Source organism: Panthera pardus, unplaced genomic scaffold (assembly GCF_024362965.1).
Source record: "Panthera pardus isolate Hobbes unplaced genomic scaffold, ASM2436296v1 HiC_scaffold_25, whole genome shotgun sequence".
In the NCBI taxonomy this organism is placed as follows: Eukaryota; Metazoa; Chordata; class Mammalia; order Carnivora; family Felidae; genus Panthera; species Panthera pardus.
In genome coordinates, this window is record NW_026526821.1 from 73,682,410 (window position 1) to 73,700,632 (window position 18,223).

Genomic DNA, 18,223 nt, shown 5'->3' on the forward strand with positions numbered 1-18,223 from the left:
GCACCACTGAATGCTATCTTCAGAATGTTTTAAGATACTGAAACTTCACCTAGGAAGGGCACAGAGGTCAGTAGATAAATTGCAATCTCTAGGTTTAAAGATATGCTTGGTGTAAGATCTTCAGAATACATAAGAAGCAAATAGTTTGGAAGCCTACTAAACAGTTGAGGAAGCTTAACTGTCAAGAAAGCTTTAAAATAAAGAACAGTCCATGACTGTTCAATCTCGTAAGACCACCACTGGGCCAGAGAACTCATACCAACAGAAAGTAAGCTATGAAGATTATACAGATGCTTGGAAGAAAGGCATCCTCTACTGCCCATCCCAGATGTAGCCACAGCTGATCATGTCCTGAGAGAAGAAAGGCTTTGGAAGAAAACAGGCAAGGGAGATTCTTCAGAGACAGCTGGTTTGGTTAAGAAGTCTGAGCTGTTGCTATTCAACAAATAACTGATGGACCAATGCATCACAGTTGTGAATGAACAACTGCTGTATGTATGTTCTCCCTTTTCCAAACAAAAGCAGTTTAGTTTTGATGTTGGGGGCGATAAATCATCTTTTTGTTTATAGGTCATTGAAACACTAGGAGCCTTATCTGGACCTGAAGGACTATGTAATACCCAAATACTCTGGATGTGGCACTGCATACATAAGTGAATGGAAACTTGATTTGTCTCCCTTGACGGAAGGGTGGATGAGGAAAGAAATATGTATATAAATGTTAGGTAGGTATAGAGGTAGACTGCAGTTGATACTAGGAGATGCCAACTTAGTCTCTACTCTCTGTTTTGTTAGCAGAGCCCAAATTTTGTTCAGAGAGGCAATGTACTTAGCTAAAACACTATTTCCCAGCATCCTTCATTGCTAAGGATAATTCACTTTTGGCCAAAGAAATCCAAGTAGAATTGCTAAGTGGAACCTCCAGGAAAGTGCTTTAAAATGAAACACAAAAGCTATCTAGCCTTCTCCATTACTCTGCCCTCTGCTTTCATATTCTTCTTGCCTGGAGGTGGAATAGTAATCTTACAACCTCAAAGTAACAGACATTAAAACCAGAAAATGAGAATGACCGGCTGAGAAGATGAAAGTGATTGGGCATAACGAGATGGGGATCTAAGGGCATCTTGGGAGTTGCTTTTCAACTTATTGTGACATTAACAAAATAAAACCTTTATTAAGTAAAACTATTTTAGGTTGGGTTTTCTTTTTTTGTATGATGAAAACACAACATTCAACATAATATCTACTCTCTTGGCAAAATTTTAAGTATATAATATTCTTAATTATAGGTACTATGCTGTGCAGTAGGTCTCTGGGACTTACTCATCCTGTATAAATTCTATACCCTTTGATTAATACCTTCCACATCCACTGGCAAGCACCATTATACTCTCTGATTCAAGTTTATTTTTTATTCCTCATACAAGGTGTATCATGTATTTTTCCTTCTGTGTCTGGCTTGTTTCACTTGGCAAAGTGTTCACTGGGGTTCATCCAAGTTGTCAAAAATGGCAGGATTTCTTGTTTTTGTTAAAACTGAATAATGTTCAACTGTACATGTGTAACAAGTTTTCTTTATCCATTCATCTGCAGATGGACACTTAGGTTGCTTACATACCTTGATTATTGTGAACAGTGCTGCACTGAACATGGGAGTGCAGGTATCTCTTCAAGATCTTTTGGATTTATATACAGAAGCAAGATTGCTGGATCATATAGTAGTCTACTTTAATTTTTAGAGGAACTTCCATACTGTTTTCTGATGGCAGCACCAATATATCCTCATCATCAGTATACAAGAGGTTCCTTTCTCCATATCCTTGTGAAGACTTTTTATCTTTTTATTTTTTGGTAACAGCCATTCTAAAAGATGTATGTGTACTTTGGAGAAATATCTATTCAGCTCTTTTGCCTGTTTTCAAACTGGGTTGATTTTTTCCCTACTGAATTGCTGGAATTCCTTACATATTCGAATATTAACATCTCACCTGCAATTGCAAACAAATTCTACACTTTTACTCCCAATCCACATACTATGAAATTGACATCACAATCTATTTTTCCATATTGTGTAGCTATTAAAAATAGATATAAACTATAAATAGTTATTCTTAATATTTTGTCTTTTACCTTTTATACTAGGGTTAAAACTGATTTATATAACACCAATAGAGTATTACTTATTCTGTATTTATCTACATATTTACCTTCACCAGTGATATTTACACTTTCATATGCTTTCTTGTAGTTGTTTAGTGTTCTTTCATTTCAACTCCTTTTAGGGGCATCTGGGTGGCTCAATCAGTTAACCATTCAACTCTTGATTTCGGCTCAGGTCACAGTCTCAAGTTTGTGAGATCAAGCCCCATCTCAAGCTCTGACCTGATAGCACGGACCCTGCTTGGGATTCTCTTCTCTCTCCATCTCTCCCCACCCCCCACTGGTTGTGTGCATGTGCACGCTCTCTCTCAAATAAACAAAAACTGGGGGGGAAAAAAGAACTCTCTGTAGCATGTCTTGTAAGGCAGGTCTAGTAATGCCAGGTGAAGTAGTCTCAGTAGTTTTTTCTTTCAGCACTTTGAATATATCATCTTACTTTCTCCTGACTTCCACGGTTTTTGCTGAGAAATTTGCTGAGACTTAGGGAGTTTCCTCGTATGTGATTAGAGGTGTTTTTTTGTCTTGCTGCTCCATCACTTTTGACAGTTCTATAGTAACGTGCCTTCGTGAAGACTTCTTTGGGTTGAATCTATTTGAGGACATATAAACTTCATGCACCTGGATGACCGTATCTCTCCCCTGACTTGATGGTATTAGCCATTATTTCTTTAAATATGCTTTCTGCCTTTCTTTTCTCCTTTGAGGTTCCCGTAATGTGTATACTGTATTTCTCTATAGTGTCCCACAATTGATACAAGTTTCCTCCACTATTTCTCATTCTTTTTTCTTTTGGTTCTCTGACTGGATAATTTAAAATGGCTTATCTTTGAGTTGTATGATTTTTGTTATCTGCTTGAGTTGGCTGCTGAAGCTGTTTATTACTTTTTTTCAGTTTAGCCAATGTATTATTCTTCAGCTGTACAATTTCTTTTGCTTTTTTTATAGTTTCTGTCTTTGCTAAACTCTCATTTTGTTCATGTACTGTCTTCCTGATTTCATTTAGTTTTCTGTGTACTCTTACAGCTCACTGAGCTTCTTTATGACAATTATTTTGAATTATTTGTCAGGCAGTTCAGTTTTCCATTATTCATAACTTTTTTTTGTTTCTTTGGTGGTATCAAGTTTCCCTAATCACTGTAATCTTGCACTGATGTCTGCCCATCTAAAGAAGTAGTTATTTCTTTCAGTCTTTGCAGACTGGCTTTGGCAGGGAAAGTTCTTCACTAGTCAGCCTAGCCAGAGATTTTGGCTGGGTCAGCTGATGGAGTTCATTACTCGGGTAATGGACCAGTTACTGACATCTGTGTGGTAATGTTGAGAGCCACTGCTCCTTTTCTTTGTTCTTAGCTGTTGTGGGGTGATTCTTCAGTAATCTGGGTAGGACATGAAAGAAATGACCTTCATGGGTAATGTTCTGAAAGGCTGGGGATGTCAGACTCTCACTCACTTTGCTCTCCCTTTCCCCAGAGAGGCCCAGAGGATCTCTTCTGGTGCTGTGCTATGTTGAGAAGTGACAATGGTAAAGTGAAACAGTTCTTACTCTTTCCAATGCATCTTTTCTAATTTCCGTGCTTCACTAAAATGCTACAACCTTTAACCTGGACTCTGGAAGTCTCATGGAGGCATTCTTATCTGTTAATGGTTGTTAAACTGGTTTCTGTTGTGGGGATGAGACCTGGAACTTCCTATTCTGTCATCTTGCTGATGCCATTCCTGGTTTTTCTGATATATGAAGCCAAAGCCATTTTTAAGTAATACATTAATTCCTTATCCTCCTCTTCTGTCACAGGTCTCAACATTTCCATCATCACAGAAACTAGAGAGTACTCTTTAAAATGATTATTACAGTTTCATTGTTAAAGAAAAGGAAAAAAACAATCACAGTTAAAAAAAAAAAAAGATGCAGGGGAGAAAATGACAAAATATGGGAATTTCTCACAATCAAGAATACTAATTGCCACATACAGTGAAAAGTCTTAAAACAAGTTGGCTTCTGAATCCTTGTGTCAGATGTGTTTATTTTTTAATGCTACCTTGTGTCACTTTAATGAAACAAAAATAATTTATTAAAGAAAACACAGAAGAGACATGAATCCACAAACTTTCCAATTCTGTGATAAGAGCCAGACTTTTGCACTAAAATTTGCTCTGAAAATAAAAACAAAACCAGACTTCTGCTTTTGGTCAAGATGGAGTGATAGGAACTAAATTTTTGTCTTTTACCTGGAACAACAACAAAAAGCTAGACAAAATATATGAAGCTATAAGTGGTAATACATCAGCCAGTGAAAGACACTGAGAGACAGGGAAAAAAAAGCCTTATGATACAGGTTAGGTTCTATTATTATTATTTTATTATATTACCGGATTCTGCCAAACTAAGTAAAAATCAATTTCTATAATATTAGAATTAACCACAGATTTAGAGATTCTGTCTCACAGAGCAGTATAGAACAGCTAGACAGTCTTATTCCAGAGGTATACCCATCTCAGTAAACAATTAAAATTAGTCTACTGCAGTACATGACTGTATCCACTCAAAAGTAACAGTATCTTTCAGAAACAATGAATAGCTCCTAGGCAAAAGAATGAATGGTTGAACATTCATCAATTAACTAAAAGTATTACCAACATTGTAAGTTGTCTGTACGGCATGTTTCATTTCTTAATACAATAGAGAAAGTTGTCTGTACAGCATGTTTCATTTCTTAATACAATAGAGCAAGCCCTGGTGAACAGAAGGAATAGCTGAATCAAAGGACCCAGTCTCTCTAACTGGGGTATAGCCAATAAGTAGCTATCTAAGTGACCTTATTAACTCTCCCTTATTAACTTTCCCACCAAGGCCCATTATGTCTCTAAAGGCAGAACAAAGGGAACAGAAAATCACTGTAAGCTGGACGACTATTTCAAAATTTAAGCCAGCTAGAGTTGAATTGTCTAGTTTCTGTCTGCTAGAGTTCTTTACTGGCATTAAAATACTATGAGTACAAATCCATTTTTCCTAAACCTGCTTCTCCAACAATGGCATTTATTAGGCTAGGAAAAAACAAAAAAAAACTTATGCTCAAACAAGTGCAGCAAAATAATGAAGATGTAAAACAAAACAAAACAAAAACAAAAAAAACCACTGGAAAATTCCTTCTTCAAAATCTAAATGATGACCTGATGCGCAAATAAACCATTATATAGTAACTCCAGTGAATATGTATCAATCTTGGAGCACCAAAATCTATTCAAGAGAACACCGTCTTAAATTTATAGATACACATTTTTTAAAATCTGCTCCCCCTTAAACTTATAGTTTTAAATAAGAGGGCCCAGTGACTCCCTCCCCATTAAAACCTGCTTATTCCTATGGTCTTTTTTTCTTTTCTTTTCTTTTTTATTTTTACTTCTTTTTACACTGCCATAGAAACTTCTGCATTTGTAACCTTCAAATCAGAGTCAGCCTCTAAATGCCACCATCATTGACCTACAATATTCTAAGAAAGGGGTGTAAGTCAGGGGTTGGCAAACTACAAAACTACTTTGCTCGTTGCCTACTTTGTAAATAAATTTTTACAGTAAAAAATTTACTAGAATACAGCTATACTATTCGTTTTCAAACCATCTACAGACAGTTCATACTACAACGGCAAGGCTGAGTCTGCAACAGAGCCCATAAGGCCCACCAAGTCATATTTATGTTTTGGCCTTTTAAGAAAATTTTGCTATCCTTCACCTAAATAGCAACATTTAAGTGAATTTAACCAAGGTTTCAGGGAGATTTTTTCAAGGTTTTAATAATTTCTAAATCAAAGTTTTAGAGAAATGATATCCTCATTTGTTTCATTACCACACTTCAACCTCACACTATTCTTAGAAGCACATACTGGTTTTTAAAGTATGATATTGAGATACATTTTATAATCCACGGTATTAGACAGTCACTATCAGCCAAGTAGCAACCATGACAAAGTCAAATAAATATTTTCCACTAGCACTCTCTGGTAAGATAAAAAAATATTAGCATCCATGTATCTTAGATTCCATGAATATAGTAAACAAGAAAAAAAGAATGACAGGATTGGGAACATTATTCTGAAGTAGAATAAAAATAACTGATGGATATTGTGGAAACATTTTTTTTTTAATGTGAATGTAAGAATTATTAGAAAATAATGCATGTGAAATTTGTTCTGCAACTTGAAGGCCTGCAAGTATTAGAGAAATAATACTTCTTTTAATCCATTCTGACATGTTAGAAGAATGCAAAAATAGCTCTTCAAATTCTACAGAACTAAATGGTCCAACTCCTTAAGTCTGTGCAATGGCATAACAGTCTGAACAAAAATACCCGTAAGTTCAGTTTTTAAATTTGAGGGAATTTCTTGATGGGATGCACTGAAGGAAACATTATTTTTGCACCATTCCTGTCACAAATAAATAACCTAACTCGAATCATGAGGAAACATTAGATAAAACCAAATTGCTGAATACTGGAGCAGAAAGTTTTCATTTTTGTCTTGGCTAAGATGAACATTTTGGGATAATGACAATCTGAATTAGGACTGCAGTTAGATATACCACCGTAAAAATATTAACTTCTTGATTTTGATCATTATAAACATAATTATAGATAGACACTGAAGTAGGGGTAAAAAGGCATTGTGTCATCATTTCTGTACCTTATTCTTCAATGGTTTAGAACGAAAAATAATTATGTTTGTATGTAAATGTGTACATATAAACATAAGCAAGGAAAGAAAATGATAAAGCAAATTAGAGATAAAATATTAACAACTGGGGAACCTGGATGAAGTGTATATAGGAGTTCTTCATACTATTAATTGTGAATTAATACAGAATTTTAAATTTTCTGTAAATTTAAAATTATTTCAAAATAAGAAGTTAAAAAATGGATGCAATTTTAAGAAACATGATTATGTTCAATATAAAATATTGAACAGTTGGGATGCCTGGGTGGATCAGTTGGTTAAGTGTCCAACTTTGGCTCAGGTCATGATCTCACGGCTTGTGAGTTCAAGCCCCATGTCGGGCTCTGTGCTGATATCTCAGAGCCTGGAGCCTCTTCAGATTCTATGTCTCTTTCTCTCTCTCTGACCCTCCCCTGCTCACATTGTCTCTCAAAAATAAATAAACATTAAAAAAAAATAATAATAAAATATTGAACAGTTAATTCTAAGAGATTAGCTTATGTATTTTTAACTTTATTAAGGCAAATTATATTTCCCAGAACTATTTTAAAGTAAATTCCTTATATATAATTATTTCAGTATAAATCTTTACAAGATAAGGACTCTTAAGAAGAAAAAAAAAACTCAATGCTATTATCATACCTAAAAAAATTAACAATATGAATATATTCCTAAGTGAGAAATACAATGCAAATACCTGCCAAAATAAGTGGTTGAATAATAGCTGGATTACTTACCCAGTCATATCCTAAAATAAGTTTTACTAAATGTTTCGGAGGGCATTAACATAAAAATATGTGAAATCTGTGGCAGAATAAAAAGACAGCAATTATCACTAAATCTATCCTTCTAGCTTAGAAATAATGACTATGGTAAAAAATGTTAATATTTCCTGTGTCTCAACACATACTTTAATATGTAATCCAAGTTCTAAAACCAAATCTGCTCCATTATACTGGAAAGAAAAGTTTGAATGCTGTGCATTTATTTTAAAAGGCCATCAAAATATCAACTGCCCACCAAATACACAGTTTAAGTCTTCTCTTTTTAAAGGTTACCAGGAACCCAATGTAGAATTGTAGAATCCTCAATTTTGAAGGAAAAAAAAAAAGAGAGAAATCTATCCTCTTCTGTGGGCTAACTCAACTATTTGGAGGCAACACATTTTTAAACTGTTAAACTGCTAGATCTCAGAAAATTTGGAGAAATGAAAGACCTTGAAGATTAGGATTCTATCAACATGAAAAACTGAGAAAGGGACTTTTCATAGTTAAAAATCAGTAAGTGCTTCTCTAAGTCTCATCCATCAATTAAATGTAAACAAGGAAGTATTTCTAAAGAAAACAAATAAAAACTTTCAGAGTAAAGAATTCTAAAAATTAGTTTATTATTCTCTTCGCCTGAAGAGATTTTATGATGGATGTCCTTAATCAATGCATTATCACTGAGGATGCAGCAATTAAGAGTGTTAATTTCAGAGTTACTTTCTGTAAAGCTGGCACTAAGATACACATACCAATAGTGAGATTATAAACTAATAAACTAGGTATCTGACTTTCTTTAAAGTCAGATTTAACACCTTTTGGGTTTAATAAAAAAAACCCTTAAAATATACTTAAAGATTTTTTCCTCTTTCTTCTACTGCCTAAAACTGTAGCATTAGCTCAAACTGATTCTAAAATAAAATGACTTTAAAAAGAAATACCCTGGAAATATCTAACAAAGAATGTAAAAATCTAAGGAGAAATTAAAAGATTAAACACAAAACAGCAACTGTATTTTAATTCAAAAGTAACTCATGCAATGAGAAATCATACAATGGGAATCAAAATCTTCTTTAAGAAGGAACATAATTATACTCATTTTCTTCTTAATACTAAAACGTATTTGATATAAGAAAGACTACTTTAAATTATAGTTCTATGTTCATTTCGTTCTTAAACAGTTTAAAGGAAAAGTTTAAGTATTTCCATAGTGGGAAAACACATTGGTCTCATTATTAAACATTCATTCACATGGGGAAAAAAAAGACACATTTAAACAAGGGAAAACAATTTGCTGGTTTTACCAGGTAAGTGCCTGAGCTAAGGGTTTGAAATTATACGTCATTAGCACTTGAACTTTTTTAAATAATTCGATTCTGTTGTAATATATTTATCTCAATACGAGTTTGAATACAGTTTGTAAAATAAATCAAATGCCACATATTCTGGGCTTGCTAATGTCACAAATGATCAGAAATCTACTATTTTGCTTCACTGAAGATTAAGACTGTAGTTAAACCTTTTCTCTCAATAGTATGCCAACACTACTCTACAGGTAATTCACACATAATCATAGCATTATTACTTACATCATCACTCTGCTGGGCTTCTTGCATTACAAATTCTCGGACCATAGATGGACTAAACTCTACTAGATAAGAAAATATATCTGTAGCTGCTGATCTAACTTGCAAATCATCCATGCCCTAATAAAAGGAAAATTAGGTTACTTAGAGACTTAACAAAAACTGTGCTGTGTTCCTTTTCTTTCCCAAATCTATACACACCAACTTTTTGGAATTAGACATTGTACTGGATTCAAAATGTATAATCTCTCCATCCTATACTTCCTTTTATTTTACAAATATAAAAAACTTTTAAGCAGCTCAATGATTAGTTTGTGCCAGTTTTTACCACCACGAAGATAAATATTCAGGGAATTTAAATGTAAGAATCAACATGGGATTATAAAGAAATACTTTACAAATACTGTACAGAAATTTTTTTCGATTTAAATATATGCAAAATGTGAATGATGTTACCTAGTTAAGACTCCATAACTTTCCAGAATCCATCTTTGGTCCTGGATTTATTTGCCAGTTACTCTTTAGTAACTGATTCTTTTATGACTCTCCTAATAGAGGATGCTTTTGAAAATACTGGGTATTTTCACTCTTTTTCCACAACTTAGTTTTCTAAGGTACTGATCCATAACATGAAGGATACATGACTCGTAAGTTACAAAATCTCCCAAGTGATTCTGAACACATTCCCTAACTCAGCAGTTCTCCAAGTGTTGTCCAGGGAATCCTGGTGAGGTGTCCAACACCCTTTTCAGGAACCACATGAAATTAAAAACTATTTTCATAATAATAAATAATCCTAGGGCATTATCAGCCCTTTTCACTCTCAGTATATCACAAGTATAGTGGGGTTTTCCAGAGGCTATAAGACATATGATATCACAACAAATTAAATGCAGAAGTTGCTATGAGAATCTAGCTGTCTTCTGTTAAACCAAATGTTAAAGAGATTGCCAAAAAAAAAAAAAAAATGAAATGCCACTCTTCCACTAAAATGTTTTGTTCTGAAAAATTATTTTTATAAGTTATATTATTTATGTTTATCATTTTAAAATGAAATAAATATTTTTAATTTTTCATATAATACCAATGGATAAAAATCATAAACAGATATATATGAGAACCACTGCCCTAACCCATATTGCAGAATGAGCTGCCTTGGTCCAGTCTGCCCTTACTCTACTCTCACTGGTCTAAAAAGGAAAGACATTGAGCTGCTTTGGTCCAGTCTGCCCTTACTCTACTCTCACTGGTCTAAAAAGGAAAGACATTTTAAACATTTCTATAAAACATACTTAATATTGCTACAGAAGAGATAATAGTCTTGAAAACACACGTGGGATTTTAATTCACTTGAAGCCATATTATATCCAAGTGCTTACATATTAATATTACAAATTCAAGTTAATAAAAATCTGAAGATGGAACACATTTGTAGTAATTCACTATCAAGTGAATCATAACCTAAACTATACAATTCAATATGCATTACTATAATAAATACTTTCACATACGTAATATAAAGGTACGAGAAATTCACAACTTCAAAAACATGAAAAGAAGTTGGATAATTACCATTACAATTTCAAGAGCAGGCAGAATCCCCAATTTTGCCAAAGTTTTGAAAAATGCATCCCTGTTTTGAGGTTGTAATGTCTGAGAAAATGCACAAAATTCCTTGAAAAAATTAACCTGCAATGTTAGAAAGTATAGTGAGAAGTTGACACACATAACAGCAAACTTGGGCTCACTTTAATGTGATATACCATAGCATGATATGCCCTTCTGAAGGACCTTGCCTCTTCAGGGTATCTTGGCCCCTCAAAACCTGTAAAGAACATCTTAAAAACTAGCATCCCACTAAAACTAAGCTTCGCATTATTTCCACAAAATGAACGATGAACTCTCCCAAGGCATACAGTGTACATGTTGTATGTGGAGTCTCAGAGAGTGAATATACATATAGTATTTTCAATTCATGATTCAGTTGTAAAAATGTCATGTAAGGTATGTATTTTGAATTAGAACATGTATTTTTGTAGAAACATGCTATATAAAATAAATGGTAGCTGGGTTCTCAGCTCTCAAAAGTACAATTTCATTTATAAGAACTGGAAAGGACATTAAAAGATTCCCGAGTTTAAAGGCCTAATTTTATAAATGAGAAAACTGAGTAGGCTATTACCTACACCAAGATGACTTGGCTAATTTAAACCTGTAATCTCTCATTACTTTTTAAAACCCAAGTACCTGATTATAATGTTTAAAGAAAATGACAAACTGCTGGTAAGTAGCAATCATTATTCTCTTCCTCCAAAGCATGGTTCGTATCTCAGAAAATACATACATTCAAAAGAAAAAAACATTTCCAAGAACCAAATTACTTATCATTCATGTATTCAAGAAGTACTGTCCTTACCTTTTGTTTTGTTTTTTGAAAAGAGCCGTTCTATAATGTATCTACAACCATAAAAATGTATGAGTTTGTAGTTGTGTCCTAACATAAACCCCATATCTTATTTGGGGATTTTTAAGCACATGAATTCCCTCACTGGAGGAAAAAAACACACGTCAAAATACTTTAAGAAACTGGCAAATATACAAAACAATAAGTTTGAGAAACTTTGAGAGTAATCATTTTATAGAATAAATGTGTACTTTTCATCTTAATTATAAAAAATTCTCTCTTAACAAATTCAATATTAAAAGTTGTATTAGCCAAGAGTAAGTGCACTTCAAAGGTTTGAATTTAGGGGCGCCTGGGTGGCTCAGTTGGTTTAAGTGTCCAACTTTGGCTCAGGTCATGATCTAATCGTTCACAAGTTGGAGCCCTGCATCAAGCTCTGTGTTGATAGCACAGTGCCTGCTTAGGATTCTTACTCTCTCCCTCTCTGCCCCTCCCCCACTCACACTTTCTCTCTCAAAATAAATAAACTTAAAAAAAAAATAAAGGTTTGAATTTCAAGAATAAATAACTTACCAATTCACGCCGTTTATCATCATCTGTAGCCTCATCCGTTAATTGTGCAAAAACTTCCGACAGAAACTTCTCATCTTCCTACACGAGAAGAAATAATTACTATGAAATAGTCTAACAAAAGTATAAAGTTATACTCACTTACATGATTTACACAAATTATAATAAAAGTACCTGAAAACCTAATAGTTTCATCATAAACCTTAAAATTCCAGGGCATATTCATGTTATAGTTTTCAACCCTGATTATACCATTTATTATTAGTTATACATACACTATTACCTCATTTAACCAGAAACCTCAGTTATGAAGAATCATTTGGAGACCAAAAATAACCAGTTGTTCTAGGTAATGCATGAAAACTCACTTATTTTAGGTTAGTTTAGTTTTTTAAAATATTTATTTATCTTTGAGAGACTGAGCACGAAAGGGGGAGGGATAGAGAAAGAGGGGGATAGAACCCCATGTGGAGCTCAAACTCATGAACCATTAGATCATGATGTGAGGCAAAGTTGGATACTTAACCGACTGAGCTACCCAGGTGCCCCAAAACTCATGCATTTTAACTGAGAGACACTGTAGCTTCTTCTCAGGGTCTATTTATTTACTCTTAATTTAAATGTAATTCAAACAAGTTTGAAGAGTTCATTGTCGGTCCACTGAAGATTAGAAAAATGAATTACAAATACGGCACAGGGACAACAGTAAAGGAGACAGAATTCTGGCAGCAGTAAGACTGGACTGCAAAACCTTTTAAAACACAAGAACTCATGAAATATAATTTAGGGTTATTTGGGGTACAGGCTTATATTTTCTTGTGGTCCCCAAGGACACAGTGAAATGATAAAGCACTACAATAATTGCTTTTCACACTGATGACTCTGAGGTATTAAAAGGCAGATATATGTTAATTTCTCTAAGCACTGTTTACAAGGACAAACAAAAATACAATATAGTACATACTGTATAATCTTATTTTTAATATAAATTTGTGTCTAAAGTCTAAAAGGGAGAAACATTAAAATGTTAATTATGATTATGTTTTGGTGATGGATTATGAGCAATTTTTTTGCTTATCTTTATTTTCTAGTTTTCCACAATAAGAGTGGACTATTAAATTACTAAAGAAAAAAATGACATGAATATTGAAATCCACTTTGTGGAGATCCATCAAGATCTGCTAAAAAATATTGTGCTTTTAAATTTCACTTATTTTTAAAATTCACTTTTATGAAATACAATTTGTATTAACTTTAATTAAAGTAGCATGTTCTTAGAATTTTTGACTTAGTGGTTGACAAAAAAATCAAATTATAACATGTTAAGGATGTACCTTAAATACCTGCCTTTTTGCTTGGATCATCTGTGAAGCAGTTTCAATCTCTTAAATAAGTTTAAAAAAAATAAGATAAAGCATATATAAAAAAATGAATGAAGACTACTAGATACAATCACAGAAGATGTAACATACTCTCCCACTAACCATCCATCAGTGTTACTTAAAGAATACTGAGAGACAAACCCATTCATTAGTCTGACTCAGAATGGTGTTTGTTTTGTTCTCTATTTTGCTGACTTCTAGACCTTTATATACTATGGCCTGACTCATCTATTTCTGAGAGAATTCAACTGCATATGCAATCTTATACTTATCCCTCAAATCACTTTTTCTAAATACTTTTTATCTCATATTTTAGGTTTTGGTGAATACACATTTACCTCCACTTAAACCTTTTATAATTTTTTTTTCTTCTTGAATCTTTCTCAGATTAAATCCTCCTTTCTTCTCTAAGGATCTTTAACTTTTTAAAGAATATTTTCATAGGAAAATAGTTCCACTTCTTTGATAAATGCAATTTCTTACATGATTCATTATTTGTGTGCTGAAAGCTAGAACTGCATAATGTATTAGGGAGGGAATTTCAAGTATTACCGTCTGCTAGGAGAAATGTTTTCTAATTCCTGGTATATATATTTTTTCTGATTTCTAATCTTATTCTTGTAATACTCTACAAAAGCACTCTGTTCAGTGCACTAGTAAAAAAGCAATTAATTGACAGCTTAAAGTGCTTCATAAATATAACTGTAATGTCTCTCCCTAAATACCTGGTTCTCCAATTAAACTAGTCTCTTTAGATCACTTCAGTTCTTCTTTTTCATAAAGGCCTTTGTTTAAAAAAAAATTTTTTTTAAGTTTATTTTTAGAGAGAGAGCAAGCAGGATAGGGGCAGAAAGAGAGGGAGAGAGAGAATCCCAAGCAGGCTCTGCACTGTGTGGAGCCCAAAGCAGGGCTCAAACCCACGAACCATGAGATCATGATCTGAGCAGAAACCAAGAGTCTGAAGTTTAACCGAATGATCTACCCAGGCACCCCTAAAAGCCTTTGTAACTATTTTCAGTCAAATTGTGTGTGGCTGTCTTTTTGAATTACACAACAAAACCTTATGGGGAAAAAGGGGGCCTTTTTTAAAAAAGTGAATCAAACTTTTCTTTGAATTAAACAGGCACGCACTCAAAACTCCCAAATCCCGGGGGCACCTGGCTGGCTCAGCTGGTAGAGTATGCAACTCTTAATCCTGGGGTCGTGAGTTTGAGCCCACATTGGGTGTAGAGTTTACTTTAAAAACCAAAAAACCCGGGGCGCCTGGGTGGCTTGGTCAGTTAAGCATCCGACTTCGGTTCAGGTCATGATCTCACGGTCCGTGAGTTCGAGCCCCGTGTCGGGCTCTGTGCTGACAGCTCAGAGCCTGGAGCCTGTTTCAGATTCTGTGTCTCCCTCTCTCTCTGCCCCTCCCCTGTTCATACTCTGTCTCTCTCTGTCTCAAAAATAAATAAAACGTTAAAAAACAAAAAACCCAAACCCAGAACCCATCCACCATTACTAGACTCATGTAAAGACAGAAAGTTGGAATTAGATCAGACTTTAAGAGATTACAGAGATTGCCTAGTCCAATTTTAAATTTCAAAAGACTGATGCCCAAAGAGTGGACATTATCCAAAGGGCTAGTGACAGAGATGGATTTAGAATCCAGGTCACGGGGGTGCCCAGATGGCTCAGTCGGTTAAGCGGCCGACTTAGGCTCAGGTCATGATCTCACAGCCTGTGAGTTTGAGCCCAGTGTCGGGCTCTGTGCTGACAGCTCAGAGCCTGGAGCCTGCTTCGGATTCTGTGTCCCCTGCTCTCTGCCCCTTGCCCCCTAGTGCTGTTTCTCAAAAATAAATAAACATTTTAAAAAAATTATTAGAATCCACGTCACCTGCACGATCTGGTTTTTGTTACTCTCACCATGTAAAATAGACTACAGGACAGATTTCTAACTAGTTCAAAGTAATGAAACAAACCAAAGTAAAACACACACACAAACTAGACTACGCCAAATCTAGTAAGATAAAACGTAATATGTTAAATTCTTACATGAATCCAAAAACTTCTGAAACAAAATGAAGAACCGAATTATTGTAAATTTTTCCTTAAAGGCATGAAGAGATTTTACCATAGCTCCTTAGTAAGTGGGATGAAAGTTTAGAAATTTCTTTTTTAGTAAGCTGAAATCCACAAAATATGTTAAACAAGAAATAAAACCACTGATTTTACTGGGTTTGTGTTCAGCTCAACTCTTATTTATGGAATAGTGGAGATAACATGTAATGTATTAAAATGTTAACATTTGAGATACCTATCCTCAATCATTTCTAGTGAAGGAAGTTAAAACTTCTTGTTTTGAAAAGGACTTTAATCTGTAGCTGTGTGAAAATAACCTCAATTTATTGGTTTTAGGGATTTAATTCATAAAAAACATTTTTAAGTATAAATTTCAATTCTGGGCACACGGGATTTTGATATGCAATTAGCTAGAAAATTCAGGTTAACTAAACTCTTATGCCCTAATCAAGCTTTAGAGAATCTCAACATGTATTAAAGTACATACCAGGAGCCAGTGACCACAGTAAGTGCTTTCATGTAATTTCTCAGTTAATTACCCTAATTTAGGCTAGGAGTTATGTTATGTACCTTTACACTAACTCATTTTGGTCCAGATAGATACAATCTTTACATTTGCACTTGCTTATGTAACTCATACAACAGTAGGCCAATACTCATTTAAGAAGCTATAGATACGTATCCTAGTTAGCTAGAAGGGTATCTGGAAACATCTAATACTTAGTCAAAAAATTTCTACATGGAAACCTCAGAGGTGGGCTTTAGGAAATGAGCCTTTAGAGGTCACTCACCATAATCGTAATTCTTTTCTTTTCACATACTGTTGAGAACAGAAAACAGAATTCAGCATCACTGCTGAAATGGAGAGATAACTAAGTGCTAAACCTTAGATATGCAACAGGTAGTTCACAGTACCTACTTCATAAATGTATCTCACAGACCAGAAATGAGTAAGACTTTCTTTTCTTAAAGCTATGCTTGATTTATATAATTATAGCCTTTACAAATAGATCTATGAGAAAATATATAAACTGACATAAAGAGTTCAAATACTTACAGATTAGTTTGCATAATTTTTAAGTATATAAAGCATTTATGATTTATTATTATGGATTTGGAACCCCTTCTGATGTCAAAGCAGTCATTTGAAAGCTTCTGCACTTAAGCTTCTGTCACTGGGTTCTTTTCTTTACATCAGCTATATTGACTGTAGGTCTATTTCCAAACTCCTGAGACTGTAACTGTTTTTCTGTCAGCAAGTGAAATGGCACCCTGAATTGTATAGTACAAACGGTTTTAAAAAGCAGGTCTCATGTATAACAAATGGAACCCCATGCATAAGTCTATTTTCCCTTATACTTATTATTGTGGAATAAGGAAAACTGCTAGGTGAAAGCATGATCTAAAGAAGTAAACCCTATACAAAAAGTAAAGTAACAACAGAAAGATGAATGATGACTGTTAACATCATAAAACGGAATCTCACAACTAAGAGCTAAGTACTAAGTCAGAAACTCTCAACTGTTTGGATCTCTTAAACTCTTAAACCTTATGGAGTACCCCAGAGAGTTTTATTATGTGGATTATGTTTGGCAATACTGACAACAAAAACAGAGACATTTAAAAACATTTACTAATTTGTTTTAAAAATAAGATATAAGTTTATGTAAATATATTTATGAAAAATTTTATAAATTTAGAAAAAAGAGTGGCTCTGTTTTACATTTTTGCAAATCTCTGTAATGTTTGGCTTAATAGAAGAAAACTACATTCTCACATCTTCTTTGACATTCAATCTGTTGCAATACAATATTTTGAAGTACAAGAAGAAAATACAGCCTCACACTGACAAGAAGTTGGAAAAGGAAAAACCCCACAGAACTCTGAAAGGGCTTTAGGAGCCCCTAGAACACACTTGAGAACCACTACTACACTATGTATATAGAAGCTGCTCAAGAAACTTATTCAGTGATATGGACATAACAAAGACAGTTATGCAGGAAACTGTGGGTATAGTATACTACCACAAGTAAAGGAAAATCTTCAAATTCCTCCTTATTACACTGTTAGCATATAAAGGATTAACATGCTAAACATGGTATAAACTATTTTACAACTCAAGGAGACAGATTAAAACCAACCTCACACAGCAAATAATCTAGTTATCATTTCCTGAAAATTAACAAATGTTAATTTAGATGTGCTGACTACACATTTGAATTATTTGGAAAACTTTAAGCACACACATTCATATGTACTATCCCCCCAATAATAACTAGATCTCACAAAATGGACTAAAAATAATCTTAGAAACAGCTGCTTTGGTTTGGGATGATAAAAAAGTTCCGGAAATGGACAATGGTGATGGTTGCATAACACTAAGAAGGTACTTAATGCTATGAATTGTATACATAAAAAAAGGTTAAAATGATGAATATTTTGTCATATATATTTTATAATTTTCTAAATGCATGCAAAAATGAAGTTAAAAAAATTTACATGATAGGACACTTAAAAATTTAAAAGGTCACATTATGAAAGGATTCTTTCCTATGGGGCACCTAAGGTGGCTCAGCTGATTAAGCATCCAACTCTT

The 18,223-nt window shown here is 33.9% G+C and overlaps 1 protein-coding gene across 4 annotated transcripts in view; it reads right to left on the minus strand.

The window, feature by feature from the left end:
- Positions 1-18,223, minus strand: part of PPP4R3B (protein phosphatase 4 regulatory subunit 3B) — a 64,549-nt gene that overhangs the window by 25,193 nt on the left and 21,133 nt on the right. For 2 of the 4 annotated variants that reach the window (XM_019425225.2, XM_019425173.2), the window contains exons 5-7: positions 12,188-12,265; positions 10,783-10,899; positions 9,214-9,330 (exon numbers count right to left, since the gene is read on the minus strand). In XM_019425225.2, the coding sequence (XP_019280770.1) occupies positions 9,214-9,330; positions 10,783-10,899; positions 12,188-12,265 (312 nt within the window). The remainder of the gene's footprint in view (positions 1-9,213; positions 9,331-10,782; positions 10,900-12,187; positions 12,266-18,223) is intronic. The other 2 variants (XM_019425317.2, XM_019425356.2) reach the window with 2 other exon arrangements.